Here is a 24,522-nt window from a genome sequence, read left to right on the forward strand (position 1 = left end):
TGGTTTGTGTATTGTGTTTTGTTCTGGTAAGAGAAGTACTGGCAATACTAATATAGAGAAGATGAGCTTTATCCCTGTAGTATGTAAGGATGAAGTGAGGAGAGAGAGATCAAAACAGAATCTTAGAAAATAATGTAAATATTTTTTGTCTTCACTAGACATATTTTAATTAATACTTAGTTCAGAAAATTCTAAAACAGAGCCAGCCTTGTTGGATTCAATAAACCAAAAGGATAGTACAGAGGATCTTACAAGCCCATCGCCAATCAATAATGACCTTTATGTAAAATTTATATTTAATATACAATAAATAATTTTTATTTATCATAATGGAAATTGAATGGGCTTTTATTTCTTCTTACCCTTTATCTTCCTACTTGAACTTCAAATCAGGTTGAGTTGAAATTAGGTTTTTAAGTCCTTATTCTCATCTTGGCTGAAAGTCTGTTATGGAAACATAATTTTAATAATGGTCCAGAGGCAGATGTGAAGAACTCATTCTCCAAAGAGATTACTAAAAAATAAATGAGTAAACTTAAAGAAATATCTTAGGGGCAGCTGGCTCTCTCAGAAGAGCATACAACTCTTGATCTTAGGTTGTGAATTTGAGCCCCCTGTAGGGATTATCAAAAAAAGAAAAGAAACTAAAAAAATTCATTTTCTGAGTCAGTGCTTTTTTTTTTCTTTTTTTAAGATTATATTTATTTATGAGAGACACAGAGAGAGGGAGGCAGAAACACAGGCAGAGGAAGCAGGCCTCCTGCAAGGAGCCCAATATGGGACTCAATCCCAGATTCCAGGATCACGCCCTGAGCCGAAGGCAGATGTTCAACCACTGAGCCACCCAGGCGTCCCAGTGCTTTTTTTTTTTAACCAAAAAAAAAAATACAGATATCCTATTGATTTGATAGGCATTTACTTATTTCTGACCAGAGTAATTCTCTCCTGTCATTACAAGTGAGCTGTTTGCTAATTAAGTTGGTTAAGAGAGAGGTTCTGCTCTTCAGATACAGTTCAGTTTTTGAAATCCTGGATAACAGTATTACACTAATAAATCTTTATTGAACAAGAGTATATGCTAGAATCTACTAGGTGTTGGGGGATGTGGTATTGTGGGGCAGCATGTCAGACAGCATGTATTTGTAGGTTATCTGTGCTACAGTGGGAGAGTGCAAGATGAAGGAGAACTTAATCTAAGTTTGGAGGGAGTCAGATGCAGCCTTTAGCAGAAATAGCATTCAAACAGACCAAAGGGCTGAGTCGTCAGAGGGACAGTGCAAAGGCATGGAGGCTGGAAACACCTCGGAAAGTTGGAATAACTGAACAAAATGAGTGAGGGGCTGGTGAGGCAGATAGGCTGGCAAGAAGTTGGAGGAGGATTCTGCCAAATAACCAAAATATGTTTCCACTGAAAGAAAAGGACAAAGCCAAAATGTAATCACTATGCTTAAAGGGGCATAATGACACAGAAAAACTGAAAGAGAAGCATACCCTTCAAATCTTAAAAATTCAGTAGAGGGGCACTAGGTGGCAGAACAAGGTATTTCAATGGGGTGATGGCCTATTTATTTACTTTTTATATATTAATGGATTGATAGAAATGAATGTCCTTCACAAATGAGTATGAATTGAATGCCATTCCAGTCAGAATTGCCAGGGGGTTGTCTAACTGGACAAGAGTGTATCAAAACTTTAGTGGAAAAATGAATGTGCAATAATTTCTAAGATATTTTTGAAAAAGGAATGTGTTGAGACTTTTCCCCCCACTAGATGTTAAAACATTGTGAAGCTCCTGTTGTCAAAGTATGTGATATTGTCATGGGAATGAGCAAATATACAAGGGGAATGGACTGGGCATTTCGGAAGTAGATGCAACATGTTTGGGAACTTGGTATGAGCTAAAAATGGAAATTTTGTGTTAATAGGAAAAGTGCATTAAAAATGATAATCTTAAAATAGGAACTTCAGATTGAATAAAACTCAAATCACAAAAGTTTTAATGAAAGTAACATAGGAATATCTTTAGGAGAGCCTTTATTTTTAATTTTTTTTTTTATTATTTATTTATGATAGTCATACAGAGAGAGAGAGAGAGAGAGAGAGAGCGAGGCAGAGACACAGGCAGAGGGAGAAGCAGGCTCCATGCACCGGGAGCCTGATGTGGGATTCAATCCCGGGTCTCCAGGATCGCGCCCTGGGCCAAAGGCAGGCGCCAAACCGCTGCGCCACCCAGGGATCCCCTAGGAGAGCCTTCTAAAGAAAAATCAGGAAACTTAGAAACTATAAGGAAATATGTGCAGATTTGACCAAATTAAAAAAATTTTAAATACTTATGAACAAAGCTCCTTTAAAAAAACAAAGAACACAAAAAAATCCTGAGAAACCAAAAAGCAAACTGGGAAAAAATATTTCAACACTAATCCCTTGACACAAAGAGCTGCCACAAATAAGAACATGACAACTAACAGAAAAGATGGGTAAAGCAATACATACCAATCAATCCACAGAAAAATAAATGTAAATGGCCCAGAACATGAAAAGGCATGCCTTGTCCCCTACAGACAGGAAAATGGGAATTAACATTATGAGATACCACTTTCCATCTCAGAGTGGTAAATATGTAAAATCAGTGCTATGGCCCTTTCATATACGTACTCCTGGCAGGGGGTAATTGCTACAATATGGGGGAAGCAATTTGGCAATTTCTGGTACAATTTGTATTTGCAAATGCTTTGACCCACCAGCAATCCCATTCTCCCCCACCCCTTAAAAAACACAGCCCTATTTCGCATATAATTGTATCAGTGGAAACACAAATGTCCATTAATGGTACACCATGATCCTCTATGAAATCTTTAAAAATATCCAGTTAGATCAATGCATGTTGATTATAAGATGACGGTGAAACACTGACATGACCCACAGCAAGTTTTCTGTGTGACTCCATTTGGAAGGAGAAGGGAAGGAGAAAATTGAAAACTATTTGTTGATCTAAAGCTAAGACAAAGTATGTAGGGGGATATGTCAAATAGTTAACATTGGTCACTTGGAGAGGACTTGGAGGATTCCAAGTCTTTGTATTAAATTTTGTAAAGCATACTATTTTAAGTATTTTTAAGAAATGAGCAACAACAGTTTACTGAGAATAATTTGCTGTGTCAAGTGTACCTGAGAACCGAGTATATTTAGTGATTAATACTTTCAGAAATCCACTTTATATGTCATAGTCTTTACACCTTTGGGAAGTATGGTTGGAATGCTGGCATTTGGCATCACTTTATAGGCTCAATCTTTAGAAACCCTGTGAATGAACTTCCACAGTGACACAAAAACAAAGATAGTGAATGCAGGGAAAACTGCTTTCACTGGATTCTGCAGCCACATAGTATACATTAGCCTCCAGAATTGCCTTAGCTTCCAGAATTTGGAGGGAAGAGATGACTATACCCCTGTAACTCTTTCCCACTGCTTTCATTTATTTGTTTCTCCAAAACTGAAGAAGAGTATTGTTTGGGAATATCAATGTATATACCATTAGCCTAGCTTCTCATTTATAACTGCATCCACCTGTATAGAATCTACTTGAGAAGGAAAATAAGATTTGGATCATCTTTATGCACGATGTCAATCCATCTTCCTTAGAGACTTCTTGGTCTGATTTTGTTTTATTTTTGTCAGTTATCCATACATACATAATGGTTTTTATTGAAACAACTTTATTGAAGTATAATTTATATACCATAAAATTCACTTGTTTTAAGAATATAATTTGGTGATTTAGTAATCACCACGATCCAACTTTAGAATGTTTCCATCACCCCATAAAAATTCTTTGTGCCTAAGACACTTGGGTGGCTGAGCTGGTTAAGTGTTTGACTTCATGATCTCAGAGTCCTGGGGTCAGGCTCCCTGCTTATTAGCAGGGCGAGAGTGGTCGCGAGAGTGGTCAGCTTGCCCCTCTGCCCCTCTCCTGTTCTTTCTCTCTCAAATAAAATCTTTAAAAAAAACTCTTTGTACCCATTTGTAGCCACTCCCCGTTACCACCTCGAACCTCACAAATCTCTCTCCCTCCATAAAATTGCCTTTCTCAGACATTTCACATAAATGAAATCATGTAATATGGAGTCTTCTGCATCTGGCTGTTTCCAGTTAGTGTAATGTTATGAGGCCATACCAGGGACTTCATTCCTTTTTATTGCCGAACAGTAGCCCGTTATGTGGCTATACCACCTTTTTCTTCATCTGTTCATGGATACTTTATTTACAATTTTTATATTTTTATGAAAAATACTGTTGTATTTTCTTTTTAAAAGAAATTTCCAAAACACACTAGTTTACACTCATACCAACAATGTATGAAGGGTTCCTATTTCTCTATATCCTTGTCAATACATATAATAAATAGTATGTCTTTTTTATTGTAGCCATTTTAATTGGTGTGAAGAGTTGTGTTGTTTTAATTTGCATTTTTCTAAGGTGACTAATGATGTTGCAATACCTTTTCATGGTTATTTATGTATCTTTGGTGAAGTGTCTGTTCAAATATTTTGCCCATTCTTGAGTTAGGTTATTTTCAGTAAAAGAATGGAAAAAGATATTCTAATATCATATATGATAGACTAAGTCAAAAACTATTACAACTGACAAAGGACCTTATGTATTAATAAAAGGGTCAAATCGTCAAGAGATGTAGTAATTATAAACATATACTCATCAAACAACAGAGCCCCCAAATACATAAAGCAAATGTTGACAGATTTGAGGGGAGAAATAGTTCTTTGGTAATAGGAGTTTTCAATACCCCACTTTCAGTAATTCATAGAACATTTAGGTAAAAGGAAATTGAGAGCTTGAACAATACTACAAACCTGCCAGACTTAACAGACATTTATGAAACCCTTTACCTCAAAATAATGGAATACGCATTCTTTTCAAGTGCACATGGGATATTCTCCCGTATAGACCCTATGTTAGGTCACAAAACAAGTCTCAGAGTTTAAAATATCGAAATCCTACAAAGTAACTTCTTTGATGAAAATGAAATGATGCTAGAAATCCTTTAACAGGAGGAAAACTAGGGGCACGTGGGTGGCTCAGTACTTGAGCATCTGACTTCAGCTCAGGTCAGGATCCCAGGATCCTGGAATCGAGTCCTACGTGCAGCTCCCTGCGTGGAGCCTGCTTCTCCCTCTGCCTATGTCTCTGTTTCTCTCTGTGTCTCTCATGAATAAATAAAATCTTGAAAAAAAAAAGTGGGAGGAAAACTGGAAAATTCACAGTAGAGATTTAAAAACACTCTTTTAACCAGTGGGTCAAGGAAGAAATCCAAGGGAAATCAGGAAACACTTAAAAGTTGAATGACAACAAAAACACAACATACTAAACCATGGGATGCTGCAAACATGAGTGGTGCTCCACAGGAAATTGATAGCAGTAAAAGGTCTCCCATCAACAACCTAAGTTTATAACTTAAGGAGCTAAAAAGGAGTAACTGAAACCCCAAGCCAGTAAAAGGAAGGAAATAATAAAAATGAGAGTGAAGAGAAACAAAATAGAGACTAGAAAATAACAGAGAAAATCAGTGAAACCGAAAGTTGATTATTTTTATTTTCTGTTTTCATGTGTAAGGCCACAGCATACACACTGCATTTGAGGTTTCTAGTCCCTTGATGATTTCCTCTGATTTTCTGTTCAGTCTCTAGGATGCTTATTAGTCAGATAATAGACCCTCTGATTTATTATTCTGTCTCTTTTTTAAAAAGATTTTATTTATTTATTTGAGAGAGCGAGCCCTTGAGCAGGAGGAGGAGCAGAAGAGGGAGAAGCAGCAGGAAAAGATCTCAAGCAGACTTCTCGCTGGGTGTGGAGCCTGATGCGGGGCTTGATCTCATGATCTGAGCCAAAACTAAGAGTGGGACACTTAACTCACTGAGCCACCGAGGTGCCCCTCCGTGTCTCTTCTCTTAAAACAATAATTTTCTTTGCCTTTCTCTTCTATATAAAGTTTTTCTGAATTTTCTTCCAATCCTGTCCAATTTTTAACTTTAGCAATCACAATTTTAATTTTCTTTATTTTAAAGATTTATTGATTTATTCATGAGAGAGAGAGAGAGAGGCAGAGACACAGGCAGAGGGAGAAGCAGGCTTCCCCACAGGGAGCCCAATGTAGGACTCAATCCTGGATCCTGGGATCACGCCCTAAAGCTGAAGACAGACACTCAACTACTGAGCCACCCAGGCATCCCCACATTTTTAATTTCTAAGAGGTTTGGAAAATTGCTCATATTTGTGGATGTAATTATTTTGACACATCCCTTGTCAGATGACAGTGTTACTTTGTTAGCTTGTTTTAGATTCCTTGGTGTTCCCTGAATTGTTTCCTCTGGGATAATTTCTTTATTTTGGTCTTTGTCTTTTATCTTCTGTTATTTTTCCAACTCTGGTGATCCTTGATTGGCTCTTCACATCTAAGACTATGGCGGTGGAACACTATCAGAAATTGTGTTCCTGGGGAAGTTTGTCAACTGGGAGGCTTCACTTTGGGGTGTTGAGTAGGGATCCTAACTTGTACGTTGGGTGGTTACTAAGGGCAGAATGTAGGATTCTTTTTTTGGAATCGTTAATTTCTTTAGAAAATACCCTCTAACTTTTTGCCTGGGGAATCCATGCCCTGTTGTTCAGATAGGGGTATTAACTCTGTATACAGACTTTCAATTAATCCTTTTTTTTTTAAACCAGTCTCATAGCTCACTACAGCCCTAAACTGTATCTACATCCAGAGCACCCTTATGGTCTGTGGTGCCTGCAGTCTTCCTCCCTGACTACATCACAGGTTCTTTTTTTTTTCTTTTCAATAGTGAATGATGCAGTTATTGAGCAGATTGTATCCCTACCTGGTCCCCTGTATAACCATTGAGTTATATGTAAGATGCTTTGTAAGCGCCAGCAATGAGACTGGTGTTGGGGCTGATGTGAAAACAGATGACAAGTTCTCTTAAACTTGACTCTTGATTCCCTGCCCTCGGCTGATTACCTCAATCTGAAAAGAAATTGCAATGTGTAAATGTTTCAGGATTGTAACCATTTGGATACACACTTAAAATTAGTCCTGTTATCATTATTTTCATCTTAAAGAGTCACGTAAGAATTCCAAATGTTTTGTTCAAATGCCATGATTATTTTAAATGCAAAGGTTTTCCTTCAAAGCTGCCTCTCTTCGCAACAGTAGAACTCTGGCAGTGAATTTAGTGGTGTAGGATTCGATGAAACTGTGGCTAATTTCTGGTTGCAACCTGGAATTTAAAACAGAATAATGATTTCTTTTAAGACCATTCACTCCTAAGTTTTAACATGCTGTCAATTGTGTACAATAAAATAATTCGAGGGATTTAAGACAAAGGAATATAAGTAAAAGATGTGAGAGAAAAACAGTCAAAAGGTTATTTCTGTGTTTCAATCTCTGATCAAGAGGCATATCACTGAATTAATGCCCAAATGTAAATAAAATTAAATCAATCATAAATTTGCATTTTGACATATTAATTATAGACCCCCAAACCCTTTAACAATATATTATTAATGGGCCAGTTTGTATGATGTTTATATCAAACTTCAGTTGTTAACCATCACTAAATTCATACCCACTGGAGTTCCCTTGTACTTTATAACCTCTTATCTACAATCACAGACAGTCTTTGAAAAATAAAATGAATCATTAGTTGAGAACAACAGGGAAAATTTAACCAACTTGCCAAATCCCATTTATTCCAACTACTTTAATAATATAGTATCATTTAATATTATACTAATTTAAGAGATGTTCAAGAATAACTTTGATTATACGTGATTATTACCTTATGCACTGGTTTGAGAACTTAATCTCCGTATAAGATACAATTCCATTGCATTAGGGTTTTGTTGTTGTTGTTTACAAATATTTATTATGGCACATGTTAATTAATTCTTTGATCAACAACAATAATAATGTAATAGCTAACATTTTTTTGAAGGCTTATTAATGTTACGTACAAGCAAAATGCTGAAGTCTTTATATGGATATCTCAGTTCTGGTAGGTAGATACTATTTTTACCCTTTTTGCAGATGAGAGAACTGAAGGTCAGACTGCTACCGAGATCATGTATTTTATTCTTTTAAGTATTTGGCGCCAGGGTGAGTAATACAAGGGCAAGTTTTGTCTGAGGGGCCATCCTATCCTACAGTGCTGTAAGTTCTCTGAGAATAGAATCTGCTTTCCTTATACTATGTCTTGTACATAGTCCGTGCTTGATAAATATTTCCTAAATAAATGAATGAACCCCTATGTGCTGAGAAAGAATTTTTACTGAGGAAGAATTTCTTGAGCAATAACTGATCTATCACGATCTGCATGTAATCTGTTTCTCACCAATTCCCAAAAAGAAATAAGAACTGAACGTGAACTGCAAATCAGTGTTCATCAAGACGTAAGCCCTACCCTTAAAATCTGATCACAAAGACTGTCAGATGGTCAAGAGAAAGAACCCCACACCTTGATACACAACTTAATGTCGATCTTATTCTGTGAGAAGCCCTTCCCTGCAAAGACTCCTTTAAGGAATCAGTTTCTTGATTCAAACAAAAGCTTGAGTCAGCAGCCACTGCTGTGTTCTCTCTCAGAGCTCAGATTTGTGACCTCTCTGCTGAGTCTTTTGCAGACCAGACCTGCCTGATTGTTGTTTACAAAATAGGCATCAAGTAAGTATCTTGCAAATTCTCTACTGTTAACAGCTATCCTCAGCTGCGTGAACCGCAGAGTCTAAACTTGGCTGCATGGTGGAAGAATCTGGGAGTTTTTAAAATTACTGATGCCTGGGACCACTCCCTTCCCACCAGGAGATCCTGGTTTGATTGGTCTGGGTCTATCCTGGGCGTCTGGATTGCTAAAAGTGATGTCACTAAAGTTAAGCACCTAACCACTTTTAGCCTAACCACTGCCATGGCCTACTGATGCACCATATTCGATCTCTGCCCCACCCGACACCCCACCCTGCTACCTTTTCCTTCTCCACAGTTAGAGCAGTCTTTTCAAAATGTACTTTTAATCATGGCACTTCAACCCTCCTTTAAACTTTTCAGCGGTTGCCCATTAATCTCAGACTAGAGGGCACCTGGGCGGCTCAGTGGATGAGCATCTGCCTTTGGCTCAGGTCGTGATCCCCAGGTCCTGAGATCGAGTCCCGCATCTGGTTCCCCACAGGGAGCCTGCTTATCCTTCTGCCAGTGTCTCTGCCTCTCTCTCTCTCTGTGTCTCTCGTGAATAAATAAATGAAATCTTAAAAAAAAAAAAATCTCAGACTAGAGGATGCTAGAGCTGAAAATGACCTGTAAACACCCTCTCCCCTTCCTTGTTCCTATGTTTACATCTCTCTAGTCCCTCCCTACTCCACCCTTCTGGATTTCTGTGCTTTATCACATTCTTAATTTTTTTGGTTCTTCAAACATGTCCTATTCCTGTCGCAGGGCTTATGCACATGCCACACTTGCTGTGAAGCTCTTCCCCCCTCTCCCCCCACTCCTTGCCTAGTGAACTTTTAGCTCATCATTTCCTCAGGGAAACCTTTTCTGATCTATTAAATGCTCCTATATAGCACCACATAAACTCTGCTTCATAGCATTTATGACAGGTGGATTTTATGCTGATTTCTATCCTGGTTCCCCATTCTTCTTGATTGTAGAAACTTGTGTCTATTTTTGCTTGTCATAGTATTGCCAAAACCTTGGACAATGCCTGGCTTTCAAATTATTTACTGAAAGAATACAGACAAATGAATGAAAATGCTCCCTGCAGCAGATCTATCACCAAGTCCAATTGATGTCACCTCCAAAATATCTCTGGAATCCATTCATTCTTTTTCATCTTCTGAAGCTCCAAGCCACCATCATCTCTGTTCTAAACTAGTAAACAGCTTCCCCACTGGTCTGCATGCCCTACCTCCAAACAAGGTCTTAGCAGCAGCCCAAGTGATTTTTTAAAAATACAAGTAATAAGTCACTCTTTTTGGAACCCTTCCCTTTGTTCTTTGACTGGAATTCAGGCATCTTACCACACATACCCTCACTGACTACACAGAAGCTCTGCTGGGCTCCTTTTGTCCCTCAAACATGTCAAGGCTTTCCCCACTTTCAAACTTTTGCACTTACTGCTCCTTTCTCCTGAATGCTCTTTATGTGACTCATTCCTATATTCCAGGGCTCAGCTAAAATTGTATAGAGGTTTTCCCTGACTGCCCCATTAAAAGTAGCCTCCCTTAGTGACCCTCATCACCCTGCTTATTTTCCATACAGCACCACTACAGTCTATAATTTCAAATTTTTAAAAAAATGTGCTTGGTTATGCTCTGTACTCTGCTCTTCCAAAGAATGTCAGCTCCACAAGAGCAAGTATCTTGTCTGTGCTGGTCACTGTACCCCAGCAGGCAGCATAGAGGCTAGTTCATAATGAGAACTCAATGAATGAATTGTCTTATGGTTCCTAGCCTCCAAGATGGGCCCCAGTAATTCTTCTTCCCTGGTATCCGTGCCTGATGTAATTCCCTTGCACAGTGCCTCAGGGCTGGCTGTGTGTTACTAGTAGGGCACCTCAGAAACAACAGTGTGTGACTTCTGCATCTAGGTCATAAGAGGCATTGCAATTTCCCCCTTCATCTTGGATTGCCCATTCTAGGGGAAGCTGCATGCCTGCAGGGCACTTGGCACCCCTGTCGGTTGGCCACTTGGACCACAAAGGCCCCCCATCACCAGCCAGCATGTGAGTGACACCCATGTAAATGAGCCGTCTTGGAAGTGGCTCCTCCAGCCCCAGTCAAGCCTTCAGATGGTGTAGCACTTGGTGACATCTGGCTGATACCTTGAAAGACTCTGAACCAGAACTGCCCCGTTAAAAAATAAAAATAATCATTTATCTTGTAAATCACTAGATTTTGGAATGATATGTTACTCCACAAGAGAGAGCTAATACTCACTCAGTGATTCAATGAATAGAGCAGTGACTATTTCATCATAAATTACCTCTTGAATTGGTCAGGCTTCAGACCTCACTGAGGACGTGACTATCTGACCCTGTTTCCTGCCTGCACTTTCTAGCACCTTATTCTCAGTCATCCACAGTTGCCAACCTCACACCTCTTCTGCCAAAACCATTATTTCTATTAGAGGCACCAACAATCATGCTATATAGAATCAGAAGGCTGAGAAGTGAGCTTTAACTTCCCTCATGTGAATTCTCTCTTAATACCACCCTTTCTCACTCCAAATGCTACACCACATGAATCTTCTTTCCATTTCCCATGAAGCCTCCTCAGTCCAATCCAAGAGCAAGGGTCGGGAGTATGACCTATCTGGATGACCTGGATTGACGACTTACAAGCTGCTTGAGTAAGTTTCCTAAAATCTCTAAGACTCGGTTTTCTCTTCTGCTACATGCAGTAAATAATAATACCTCCTTCATGGGGGCTATTATGACCCATTGCAACCGCGAGTGTATGTATACACATGTGCGCATATCACTTAGCACAGTTCTGAGCACGTGACAGATATTGTAAATCCTACCAGCTATCCTAAAATATAGAGCCTTTGCATCTCTACTTGACAGAGGCACAGATCGGTTCAGAGAAGCCAAGTGTCTTGCCCGACATGGCAGAGCTAGAATGTGCAGGCCTGCAGCCCCCCAAGGCCTGAGTCCTGCCCACATTCCCACAGCTCCATCCTGCCTGACTGCCAATGTCGTCATGTCTTCTCCAATCCATCCTGAGCAGGCTGACAGGCCAACAGCCTCCGGGTTCTCCTCCTGTCCTAAGATGGCTCTGATTGTCCAAATTCAACTTTCCAGATTCCCTCCTGGAGCTCCTCTTCATTTGCAGCCATTCTGTCCTACTCTGCTGCCACAGGTGATTCCCCACTTCCTCCTTCTGCCCGGCCTAGGCGGGCCAGCATCCTCATGTCTGGAGTCCTTCCTGCTCTCCCACCCTCCACAGCCTTGCTATACCCCCTACCCTGTCCCTGGCTGCAGTGTACACCACTTCTCCTCTGCCTCAGACCTCGTCCACTGGGGCCCAGCTTGGGTCCCCATGGCTACAGGTTCTAGATTCCATCTTCCTGTTCTACTAGTTCCTCCTATCCCTGATAGGCTGGTTGTTGCCTTAGCTTCCTGATTAGATTGGGAACTCCCCATGGCTGAGGTCAAAACCTGGACTTGGACTTGCATTCACCTCCTCCCATGGCACCCAGCACGGTGCTGGGGACACAGTAGATGGTGAATATCGAACTGTATTGCTAAACACCTGGTTCTGTAGATTTGGAAAGAATTAGGGATTGTCATCTAAAACTAGCAGGGGGAAAACCTTTTGTGTCTGTCTAACTGGATTCCCTCACAGTGGAGGAATTCTAAAGAAGGTCCTATTTACTATCACTTTGGTAAGTCGAGGATTGCCTGGATTCCCACATGAGAAGGAAGCAGACTTCTTCATACTCAGTGAGTATTGAAAGGCAAACTGCTTTGCTGGAGCCCCACTGACACCTCCTGGCCACCTTTTCTTTCCACTTCAGACCCTGGTGGCTTCTGTCCCCCCAGGCTTCACCCTTCAGCCCCTAACCTGCACCACCACCCACTCCATCCTTTTAATACAGCCCTCCCAGGACCCCCATGGAACCCAAACTTCTACCATCCCACACCCCTCCTGGCACCTTCTTCCATAAATGAGCTCATCTCAGCTGCCTGCTTCCTCTCTCAGCTCCCTTCTCAGCCTCAAACTTTCTCTGCCCTCCCAGACCCCAGTTTTGCATTGCTGGTAGGTAACTTCTTAGGCCAGATGCCTCCTGCCCATATTTGGCCCATCCTGCTTCATCTACTGCCCCTTTTTGTTGGCTCCACTGTCTGGAGATGGCCTGGTTCCATCTGCTTCCCATCTTCCTGACTGCTGTTGTTTGAGGTTCCTTTGGGCCCCGAGCCCCATCCCTGGCCTAGCTTTCCATCTGGGCTGCTGCTCTCCTCGGGGGAGAACAGAAGGAAGGGCCACTCCCCCCACCATCCTTCTCCTCGTTTTCTTTTCCAGCAAAAAGAAAGTGGCTCACTCTCAAGCAAACTATTAAATGAATAGTAGTGTAAAGCACTCTGACCAGGTCAAAGGCAGCATGGCTTAAGGGTCAAGCCCCGAATTCTATGTTTCAGATGGCCTTGGTCTGAACTCTGCTTCTCCTGCGGACTGCAGTGTCATCTGAGGCTGCTTAATTAATTGGCTCTGCAACTTCATCTCCCTTATTGTAAAATGGGGAAAGTGATAGCACCTACCTGAGAGCTGTCAGAAGGACAGAGTATGTGTCTGCCACCGCAAAAGAGCCCCAGAAAGAGTGGGGCTTACTCATTTAGAAAGCAGCAACTCTCCCCTCCTCTCTAAAATTCAAAGCACCAAGAACGACAGGAATACAAGTAATGTCTACATTGCTGTCTGCCTGTATACTCTCCGGGTCACCTCTGGGGGGAGGAGGGTTGGGCCCTTCATACTCACCTGTTACAACATACAGGGAATGTAGAATTTTTGAAACATACCTTCAAATGCCAAATAATTGTCATAAAGCCATTTAAAATGGGAGAACAAGAGGGAAAAAAGTTCCCTCAACAGTATGTTTAGGCACAATAAGGAATTTGTTGACTATAACAAAGGGCTCAGTGAAAAATAGGCCCCCTCGAGCCTGCTTCCTACCAAGGATGTTTGTGCATTTTTATCCTTGAATTTTCTAAGGACTAGAATAAAGAGGAGAGGAGGAAGCAGCCCTTGGGCCAGCCTCTACATTCTTCCTGCTTCTAGACACATGCACACCCTCCCCCAACTTGACTGATCCCAGACACCCTCCCTGATGGCGGTGAGCCCATGAGAGAGGCTCCTGTGAGGCAAAATTGATCTCAAGAGAGTCAGAGCAGTGGACCTGACTTACCCATGTTGTAAAATGGCAGGGAATAGTCTCTTTGATAGGTGGTTTCCTTATACCATAGTTCCGCAGGCTGCAAATATCTTCGAAAACAAATATATCGAATGAGAGTTTGTTGGTCAAATTGAGGCTGATGTTGACTTTCTCTCTTGGGTGGAATTGCCAAGTCTATGAGATGTCTAAATAAAAATAAAAAAGAGCTTGCTGAACACCCAGAAGAAGAAAAGCATTCCATGTTCTCATCAGCTGACGTCCGCTCTTTGGAAGTGGCCAGGAGGTTATTGGCAAGACTTCATAGCTCCAGGGTCAGCCCAGCAGTTTTCAGGAGGTGACTCAGGAATCCTGGTCCACTGTTCCCTGGCATTAGCATCCTCCTCCTCCCCAGTCACAGCTTATAGAAGGTGACCTGCATTGAAACTTCCACTGGGTCTGCTCATGCGTGGCTACTTCCTATACTCCAGATCTCCCCAGTATCCTCTCCCACTGTAATTTTTTTTATGGACGTTTGGTTCCCTCGAGGAATCAATGCTTTCTTTTGACCAGACTCCCCCCTATGGTGCACATTGGTGTTGGACAAACCTGAAATCAGTTCCAGCCTTCCTGTACCTCCACTCAGATAAAAACCCTCTGAAGATAAAAGTAAAGAAGAATCAAAATGTAATGGGGGAAGTATCCTCATGCCCTTATGAGGGTACACATTCCCTGGTGCAACTTGTTGGAGAATGATTTGGCGATGAGTATTAATAGCTTTAAAATGGGCCTATACTCTGTCGCAACCATTCCAGAGATCTACGTGCTCATTAATGGATGAATGAATAGAGACGTTGTGTATGTATCTAAAACGGAATACTATTCAGCCATAAAAAGAAGGAAAACCTGCCATTTGCTGCAACATGGATGGACCTTGAGAACATTGTGCTAAGTGAAGTAAGTCAGATAAAGAAAGACAAGTATTGTATGATCTCACTTATACATGGAATATAAAAAAAAACTAAAATGCATAGAAAGAACAGAATAGTGGTTACCTGGCTACCAGGGGCAGAGTTGGGGGATGGGGGAAATGAGTGAGTCAAAAGGGACAAAATTCCAGATAAATAAGTTCTAGAAATGTTATGTACTGCATGATGATAATAGTTAATAATACCGTATAGTATAGTTGAAAGGTACTAAGACAGGTAGATCTTAAAAGTTCTCATCATGAGTGAGAAAACTTGCAACTATACAAGGTGATAGATATTAAATAAATTTATCAGTGATCATTTTACAATATGTACATATAGTAAATCATTATATTGTACACTTTGAATGAATACAGTGTCATGTCAACTGTATTTCAATAAACTAGGGGAAAGAGGGGGTTTCAAAATATTGTTCATCCCATTTTGTGTAGATCTGGAATATTCTGATGATAGTCTGTCTCTGAGTGATGACATTATAGGTAATTACAATTCGGTTTTTATTAATGTTTTCTTAATGTTGTAATAAACATGCGTATTTAAAAATTTTGTTTTACTTATTTATTTTTTTAAATAATCTCTACTCCCAATGTGGGGCTTGAACTCACAACCCAAAGACCAAGAGTCACATGCTCTACCAGCTGAGCCAGCCAGGTGCCCCAACATGGGTATTTTTAAACTATAAAATACATGAAGTGAGCAAATACGAGATGTTGGGTGAGATTTAGGAACATCTTACCCAATCATTTAGTAGTAAGATGTAGTCTTACTTGATGGGATCACCATGATTGAGCACACTTAAACGAGGTGACCGAAACAATATAATCATAATGTATTGTGTTTCCATATTTGGGTAAAAACTTGATTATAATGGACCTTCTCTGAAGAGTGGTTAGCAGAAATGGAGTGGTTCTTCCTGAAGTTCAGAAAAAACAAGAGCAGTAATGTGAGGGTGAGGGCATGGTACTGGTGGGGGAGAAATACTGGTGGGCAGATGGTGCATAGACATGAAGAGACCCCGAAAATTCCTGCCTGCATCTACTTGCTCTTATTTCATGCCTAATAGGCACTGGGTCTTGTAAGATGGGCACCTTAAATGGTGGGCAGGAACACTCCTTTCCCTATGAAAGCATGTCCCCCACAGTGGATCAAACATTTGCTGCCTAATGAACAGGTGAGTCTCTTGTGAGGTTGGGCTCTGTGTAACCATCCCTGACATCAGGTCACTTTTGTGCCACTGACAGCTCTGGCTTCTGAACCACATCCTAGAGATTGTCCCTAGATCTACCCTGCTGGACTAGAAGACTGTGCTGTCTTTGCTTTGGGTCTTTTGACAGAACCAAAATATTCTCCATCTTCAAGTAATACATCAGTGTCCTGAAGAAAAGACTTTGATTCAAGGGATGGGATTCTAATACTGAAACCATTAAGTTGGTAGAGGAATATATCTGGGGGAGATAAGCCATTAGACACCTATAAAATTATACTACAACCACAAAAACTGAAGTTAGGACTTGTCCCAAGAATTGTATTATTTCTTGTTTTTTGGAGAGTGGGGCAGGTCAGGGTCTTGTCTTGCCTTTTCCTTCTTATTTTTAACTGGAAGTTGCTAAAATCACTGATTGCCATCTGCACTAAGTTTTCCCCTTAAGGCTGATCTTGGGCAGACACTGATCTTGTCAGAGTCAAAGTGGGTCAAGGTTCCCTTTGCCTTAGCCATACTATGGGGAGAAGGACTGACATTTGGGTACTGGATGTTGGAGTTGGGGGTGTCATCAGAGCCTACAGAGTACACGTGAGGAGAGCCCTGGTGGTGGGCTGGCCCCAGCAAGAGTTCAACATAATGTGTATCTGAGGTAGAACAAAGCCTTGAACTGAGAATCAGAAAATGTGCATAGTTCCAAGTACCAGCTTTCACACCAACCAACTTCTCTGGGCTCTGTCTTATTCACTGACTGGATCAGAATGACCTCTAACACTACTTCTAGTTTGATCTTCTATTAAGACTATGTGCTCTTTATAGCTGCCATGGCTTCCTTTTCTTTGCATAGAGGATAATCAGGAGTTGACTATATCAAAGGCGATTAAGAGAAGAACTTTGTAAAATGTATTAGACAATGAAGTCAAAATAATCATATTTCAAGTGCTTTCTATGTTCTGGAATTTTATGTCAGTTATTTTATTTAACAGGTAAGGCAACTGATTCCCAGAGAAGGAGTTAAAATTGCCCAAGATCAACCACTTCAAAAGTTACTCATATTGCTGCTTCTAACTATTGTGGTTTCTAGCCTCCCAAAACTAGAAAATAACGTCCAAGTGACTGTTTTTTTTGTTTTTTCTTTTTCTTTTTGTTAAACATCACATCTGGAAAGGCAGAAACCATTCAGGCCAAACTCACAATTTTACTGAGAGGGAAACAGAGTCTCGGGAAGGGTATGTTTTTGAACAAGTTGAAACTCTGAATTCACGGTGTTTCTTAAATTTGTCTAATGATTTCATAACATTTTATATTTGTTGTTGATTATAAAAGTAATATATGTTCATTAGAGAAAATCTGGAAAATGAAAAAAAAAAAGTAAAATACAAATACTAACATCTTACCACTCAGAAAAAGCCATTGTTAACAGTTGGGTATATTTCCTTCCAAACTTTTTGAATCCACTAAATAACAACTATTATTATTTATTGTTATTATTATTATGGTTACAAATTGTGACTCCCATTTCTTTTTTGTTTGTTTGTTTATTCTAACTTAGTGAAATTTTTGAAAACAAAGATTTGGAAAGGTGTCTCACCTGGATGGTCTCTTCACACTAGACTCGAAATGGACTCTTGCCAGCTGCCCGGTGTAATATCCTTGGATGTCCTTTCCTTGATGAGTGATGAATATACTAGTGGAGAAAGTAAGAGGGTCATTAAAAATAAAAAGCAATTACTACAATTATTTTTTTACAGAAGAATGCCAGCTGTGGTCTAATAAAAGATCCATGTACTTTGCCCCCAGGTGCTGGCACAGAGCTCTTGAAACCCTTGGAATTTCTTGACAGGAGCATCTTCTGTTACCTGTTTTTCAAGATTGGGTTCTCAGTATTCATAAGAAAATATTTGATGTGTTAGGCATTAGGTTCGAAAAATCAGGAAAAGAAATAGGATATATAAAACCATGGGAGCAAATGCTAATAATAATTGTCAAAATGTGAAAATGGATAAATGGAAGCTCCTTATACTGTTTTTTTTTTTTTTCCTACTTTGGGTAGGTTTACAAACTTTCACAAGTTTTTTGTTCTTGTTTTTTTTTTTTTTTAATTCTGTTGATTAGGTGTATGGGATAAGAAATGAATAGGCACTATGATGGCCAAAGCACAGGGCACATCTGTGCTGGAGGAGGAAGCCTCGCCTGGCTGGGAAAGGCTGTGTTTTGAGAAAGTTTTGAGGCACAAAGGGAGTAGGAGTGTTTCTGGGAGTGAAGGTGAGATGAAGCTTACAGCTGAACCCCAGAGCCAGAGGGAGGCGAGGTGAGACAAGGCGGGGTTGCAGTGAGGGAGTGGCAATGCCCAAACCTCACCTTTTCAAAGACATCTTATTTTATAATCATAGTCCTTTTAGAATATAGTGATTGTGTTATGCAACTACTTTAAAATTATGTGTGGTTGGATTATGTTATTTGCAGGTTTTATTTCAGAAGAATAGTAGGAGTAGTAGGAAATATTTGTTCTAAATAAAGGGAGCATTGTGTCTTGAAATGTTGAGAACCACTCATATAGGTGACAGGGAATCTTGGTAGAATTTTAAAAAGATTAATGACAGAGTGCAATTTTTATTTTAGAAAGGTCTTTGCCAGTGTGATGTGGACAACAAAGTAGAGGACAATCTGTCTAGAAGTACAGAGACTGACCAGGAGGCAAAAGTGGTCATTTATGTGGGACCCTGTGTGGTGGGAAGGTGGCCAGACAGGATAAAAGACGCTGTGGGAGAAAGGGTTGAAACTGAGAGGAAGGTGTCAAAGACAAGGACAGCTCTTAGGCTTCAGACATAAGGAAGAAGGCTGCCATTCCTTAGGAGACAGAGGGGACACAGGCAGGTGACCATTGTGGGGAGAATGACTTTAGAGAGTTTGTGACATGTAGGTCTTTGGGGACCTGTCACAGATTCTGAGTACTCAGTGGGTGTCATCAGAGATCCAAGGGAAGAGTCAGTAGAAAGGAGTACATAGTTTTGCATGAAGGAGCTTGCCAAAGCTGCATTGGGTTTACTGAATACGTGGGACATGCCTGCATGCTCTGTGTTCTGCACTCACAGAGCTTGTCCTCACCATGCTTTTATGTGTGAAATAGTGATCTGAATAAAGGGTCAGTGGGGGCACAGATGAGGGAGTGATGCCTAGGATTTGGGCAGGCAAATACGATGGCAAAGAGATTCTAGGTGAGGGGAATTTGAGAAGCCAAGATGTGGCCAGAGTTGGGATCAGAGTGGTGGGGTGGGAATCTTGCTGTCTAACTAGTAGGAAAGGCAAGAACTGGGAACAGGGTGGGCCTGTCTATACAAACAAGACCTCAGGAAGCTCTGATTTTCAGAAAACCACAGACTGTCTGGGCCTGCCCCGTGGCTGGGATAATATGACTGAGCCCTGAAGAGTAAATAACAGCAGGGATTAAGTCATAAGAAGAGGGAGAAACTGGCATGATAATAGGGGAAAATGACGTTTCTGAGTGCATGGGAGTGGAACGTTCTTGGGCACCCATCCTGCTCTGAAGCACTACATTGGGAGAGATTACCCTAGGGCCACGTTACAGGTTGTTGAAAACCCAGCTGGGGTTCCCAAACCACACTGGTTACTCGAAATAGCTGTGCCGTTTCACTGGCTGAGTTTTGACCATGGATTCTTCACTAGCTTGAATATAACTAACTGAATATAGGTGAGCAACCTAAGAATATACCCTGCTTTTAGTCCCTGAGGATCTCTCTTGGTAGGTTTTGGCCGAGGAGCCAGGAGAGGGAAGGAAAATGTGGAAGTAGGTGCTGGAGGGAAGGAGTGCTGTGTGGAGAGGCAGAAAGCTTTTCTTTTTGGGGGAAAATAGTGGTACATTTTGCCTCCAACTCTTTGGGTTGACTTTCCAAGCTCCCCATGTAGCCTAACTTCAGCTCACAGGAGGAAGCTCCCAATCAGGAGGTTTGCAAGGGGGCAGTGCCTAACCTGGCTTGTCATTCAGTATTCCTAGAGGCTCCACAGTAGCTGGCCTCTCCTGAGGGTACTAGGTGCATGAGCAGGGAAGCAGTGCTGGCTCTCCAGGCCTGGCTGAGGAGCCCTGCCGAGGCTGTGCTCAGACCTGTCAATTAACTTGGTTTTCAGGGTTCCTGAATGAGTGTAGGGAGGTCTTTCCTTCTTGGGTGGGAGCAGGAGGCCAGCTTCGTCTGATTCCCCCATACATTGTTTACCAGTCCCTGATAGTTTGGCTCTTCAAGGTGATGTATTCTATCCAGACAAGAGCAAACTTGTCCCCTGGGAGGGTGCATGTCATCAGAGCAGAAATCTGGGTTTAGCTATAGACAAAATTCAGTATGCACAGGGGAGGCCAGGAGTGTCCATCCCTCCTGAGCCTGGTCTCGTGGCCCAAGATGGCCCATGCTCCTATGTGGCTCTGTAGTCCTCTGTTATGTCTGTGTTGAGCCTCAGGCTTTAGGATGATGACCGCATCTAATTCCCAGTCACCTTGCCAGGGCAATATTATGAACATCTTGTTACAGAAGACCGAGGCTCAGAGAAGTCAAGTAGGCTCTCCAAACTTCATCTGGCTGATAAATGCCAGAGCCGTGGTTCAAACCCCATTCTCTGAACTCCATGTACATCCAGAGTCACCTCTACATATGCAGGATGGCTTTTGTTCAAGAGTTCAGTGCTGTTTTTATATAACGTTGTGATTCTCTCATGGGCAGACAGGAAGTAGAAGTCATGCACCAAAGGTCTAGAAGAAGAAATAACCCAGCCATGGTAGCTAGGAGTGGCCTTCAGTTCAATGAGGTGAGTCCATTGAAGGCTCTATGATGTCCACTATGTGCTAGGTGCTAGGGACACAGTGTTGATAAATATTGTCTTCTCCCCAAGAGTTGATGATCTGGTAGGGAAAACCACATTCAGGCACTAATCATACACAGTGAGTAAGTGCTGTGCCAGTCAGGAGCTGGCTCAGGAAAATGAGTCACTTAGTAAGGACACAAGCTAGTCAGCACAGAGGATGGGACACTGCCATGCCCACTCTGCCATCTCCCAGACTTATCATCCCCTCCAGGAAGAGGCCAGCCTTAGGTTCCCCATCAGGAAAGTAGGGGGCACACCAACATCACTGATTTGTGACTGGGTCAATGAGACACTGTGAACGCACATGGTGACCTGTGGTAGATGTTGCCATAGCTCTGGGCAGGAAGAGCTGCTCCTCACACTGCCTCTGGGTCCCCCAGACACCACTTCAGTCAGTGTTTTAAAGATTCATTTTAAGCCTGACACAGATTCCACATCTTTTCTCTTCCACACCACACTGCAAGTACTCCACAAGAAACAACCTCAGGAGTGTCCTGCTCTTGGCAAACCAACTCAGAGCTCAGGCCTGCCTGAGTGACGGGCCTGTGGCTTTGGGTGGCAGCAGGTCACATTTGCATCTTATACAATTCTGATGGGAGTTGTGTAATCAGTCCTGCTGGTGAACCACAGAATATTTAATTTTATTGGGTGCCCCTGCCAGTGTGTGATTCAGTTTTCCCTCAAGTGGTCCCAAGGTCTGGGCATGCAGGGAGTGACTGGATGATTGTCCGAGAGGCAGGAGGCTGTCAGGCCTTCTACAGGTACCACCAGCCAGCAGGAGGCTACGCCACAGATCCACGACCCAATAATTGTAGCTCACTGATTCATTCATGTTTTTTTTTTTTTTCAACAAATGTGCATGGAGGAACTACCAGAGGTGGCAGTCTGCTCAGCAGAGGTGCCAGTGATGGGCAGAGAGAGGCAAGTAAGCCTAACTGGACATGTGGCCAGGTGCAGGGATTAAGAGCACAGATGTTGGAGCCAGCCCTGTGGGTTCGAACCCTATCTCTGCCAATTTCTTCCTAGCTGTGGGATCTTGGGACAGTCACCTTACCTCTCTGTGTCTCCGTTTCCCCTCTCTCTCTCACAGCTATGGTGAAGACAAAATGAGTGAATATATACCAGGTGTGAGCAAGACTGGCCTGTTGGAGGAACAAAGGAAAGACAGTGGGGCTGGCCAAAGAGGAGGCCACAACAGGGGCAGGAACAGTTCATGGAGGGCCATAGAGGCCCCAGCAGAGGTTAGATTTTATGCAAAATGCAGTGATTGCAGGGTTTTCTGCAACAGAGGGCTTTGATCCAATTTACATTTTATGAGGTGCCCTCTGTACAATGGGAGGAGGAGGATGGGAGTGGGTGGCCATTGGAGGTAAACGGGGAAAAGATAGCATTCCTGTGGGAGATACATCCTGGAGGTACAAGTGAGGAACCTACGGAGGGGTTGGGTCCCTACTGTTGCAGAGGCAGGCAAGGCGTCAGGTAAATGAGGACCAGCTCCACAGTGAGTATGGTGGGGAGCCCGGGACCCCAGCCTGGTTCCGGCTGCATGCCTCCTGGTGGGCCTCTGATGGATGAGCACGGAGAACAGAACCAGCTCTGTCTTAGGACTTCATGAACCCCATGCCTGCTGTGCTTTGTTCCACCCAAACCCTCAGGCTCCCCCACGGACTGGCTTAGGCCAGGCCCAGTGACTCTGATTGGTTCCACAGAACTCCAGGCAGCAGCAGCTTAGAGAGGTTTGTTTCCATTTTGCCCAGGGGATAACCCACAGTTAAGTAACCTGACAGTGGACAAGACAGATCTCAAACACACTCAGAAAGACCAAGTGCTTGTGGGGAGGCAGAAATCAGGAAATAGGGAGACCCATCCCGGTTTCCCTCTAGCTTCTCCTCATGGGGTTTCCTAGAGGGAAGGGTAGACTCCATACTTTCTCTGAAAGAGGACTCAAAGCAACCTTTCCTTGCCCCTTCTTCAGTAATTTATGGAAGCAAAAGAACTTATCTTTGTGATTAAACATAGTTGAAAATAACTAGATGCTAAAACATGAGGCTTACTCAAAACCACGAAGCCAAAGAGGCTAACCTCAAAATCACTTTACAGTGTGAGGGTTCCTGCTGGAATTTCATAGCTTCTGAACTTCTGCAGACCCTATGGCCAGTGGTGAAGGGAAACTGGGTTAGGATTTATGGATTATTATCCAGTATCTCTCAGCAAGATGAATTTAGCATAAAAAACACATCTAGGATTTGTTGGTCTTGGGCCATCTATGAATTTGGAGAAAGAGTAAGAATCCTACTTGGTTTTAACCTGTGCAACCACCTCCCATATGACAGAAACACAAAGGGATTTGTTTGATCCCAAGCAGAGTAAAGGGGCCCCTGCTAAAATTTAGGCTGAGATTCCTCATACTTCTTGCTGAAGCCCTTCCCAAGCCAAACCCAATAGGCTTCCAATCTTTTTGGAGTTTGGATTTTGTCATGAGTGTGGGATTTTTTTTTTTTTTTTGCAACTTTCTCCAAACTCAAAGAAATGTCACTGGAATCTCTGACAGAAGTCTGTCAATCAGAGAGCAGCCAGTGAGCAAGTCTGCCCCACCACAGCTCTGGATGGCATCTGTGTCTGGAAGAACATTACCTGGGTGGGACCACTGGGCGGTGGTCAATAAATTCTCGAAGTCGGATGGCAGCCATGGGGGATGGGAGTCTAAAAAATATTATAGAGTGAAAGATGAGGTTGCAAATTTATACACACTACATACTATATTACATATTACACATATACACTATACACAGTCCATTTCCATGCAGGAGCTGTGTAGTGCCACCAAGTCTGCCTTGAAAGAAATAATAGTAAGAAAACTGAAGAGTAGATAGATTATCCATGGCTTTGGCTAGACCACTTAGAGAGGAAATAAACTAGTAAAGGGGTGGGGGGCGGGGAGTAGGAAGCATAAGCTAATACACACAGATGCACTTTTTAAAACAGAAACTACTGAAGCACCTGGGTGGCTCAGTCAGTTAGTGTCTGACACCTGGTTTTGGCTGAATCATGATCTCAGGCCCCATGTTGGGCTCCTCGCTTAGCAGGGAGTCTGCTTGTCCCCTTCTCTTTCTGCCCCGCCCCCCCCCCCCCCCCCCCGCTTGTCTGTGCTCACTCTCTCTCTCTAAAATAAGTAAATAAACTTTTTTAAAAAACTAAAACTAAAAATAGAAACTACTGTGCCAATTTTCATCCTGATTAGGGTGTTCCTACTGCACAAGCTTGCAGGCTCAGTGTTACACACCAGATTCCCTGGCACCTAGAGCTCTGGATAGGAATTAGACTCCTCCAACTCCACAGACTGGATTGAGACTCAGAGGCAGAAATGAGGCTGAGGCCATTTCCTGCTGCTTGGACTTTTTCTACTGGCAGGCAAGGCTGGGAAGCCATGGTGTGGTGAACTTCTGTAGCACAACTGCCGGGGCCAGCCTCCAGCATGGGCTGTCAAGAAACAAGTGCACTGAGGCAGTGGCTTAGCCCTGTGTTCC

At 42.2% G+C, this 24,522-nt stretch overlaps 1 protein-coding gene across 1 annotated transcript; it reads right to left on the reverse strand.

Annotated features, from left to right (window-relative positions):
* Positions 1-7,200: 7,200 nt before the first annotated feature.
* SPMIP3 (sperm microtubule inner protein 3) lies at positions 7,201-23,685 on the reverse strand. The gene is made up of 4 exons (XM_026003409.2): positions 23,630-23,685; positions 17,715-17,810; positions 13,970-14,046; positions 7,201-7,292 (listed from the first exon to the last, which is right to left on the reverse strand). Exons 1-4 carry the CDS (start codon positions 23,683-23,685, stop codon positions 7,201-7,203), a joined length of 321 nt encoding a protein of 106 aa, XP_025859194.1.
* Between the last annotated feature and the right edge of the window lie 837 nt (positions 23,686-24,522).

The sequence above is a fragment of the Vulpes vulpes genome, chromosome 13 (assembly GCF_048418805.1).
Source record: "Vulpes vulpes isolate BD-2025 chromosome 13, VulVul3, whole genome shotgun sequence".
Lineage (NCBI taxonomy): Eukaryota > Metazoa > Chordata > Mammalia > Carnivora > Canidae > Vulpes > Vulpes vulpes.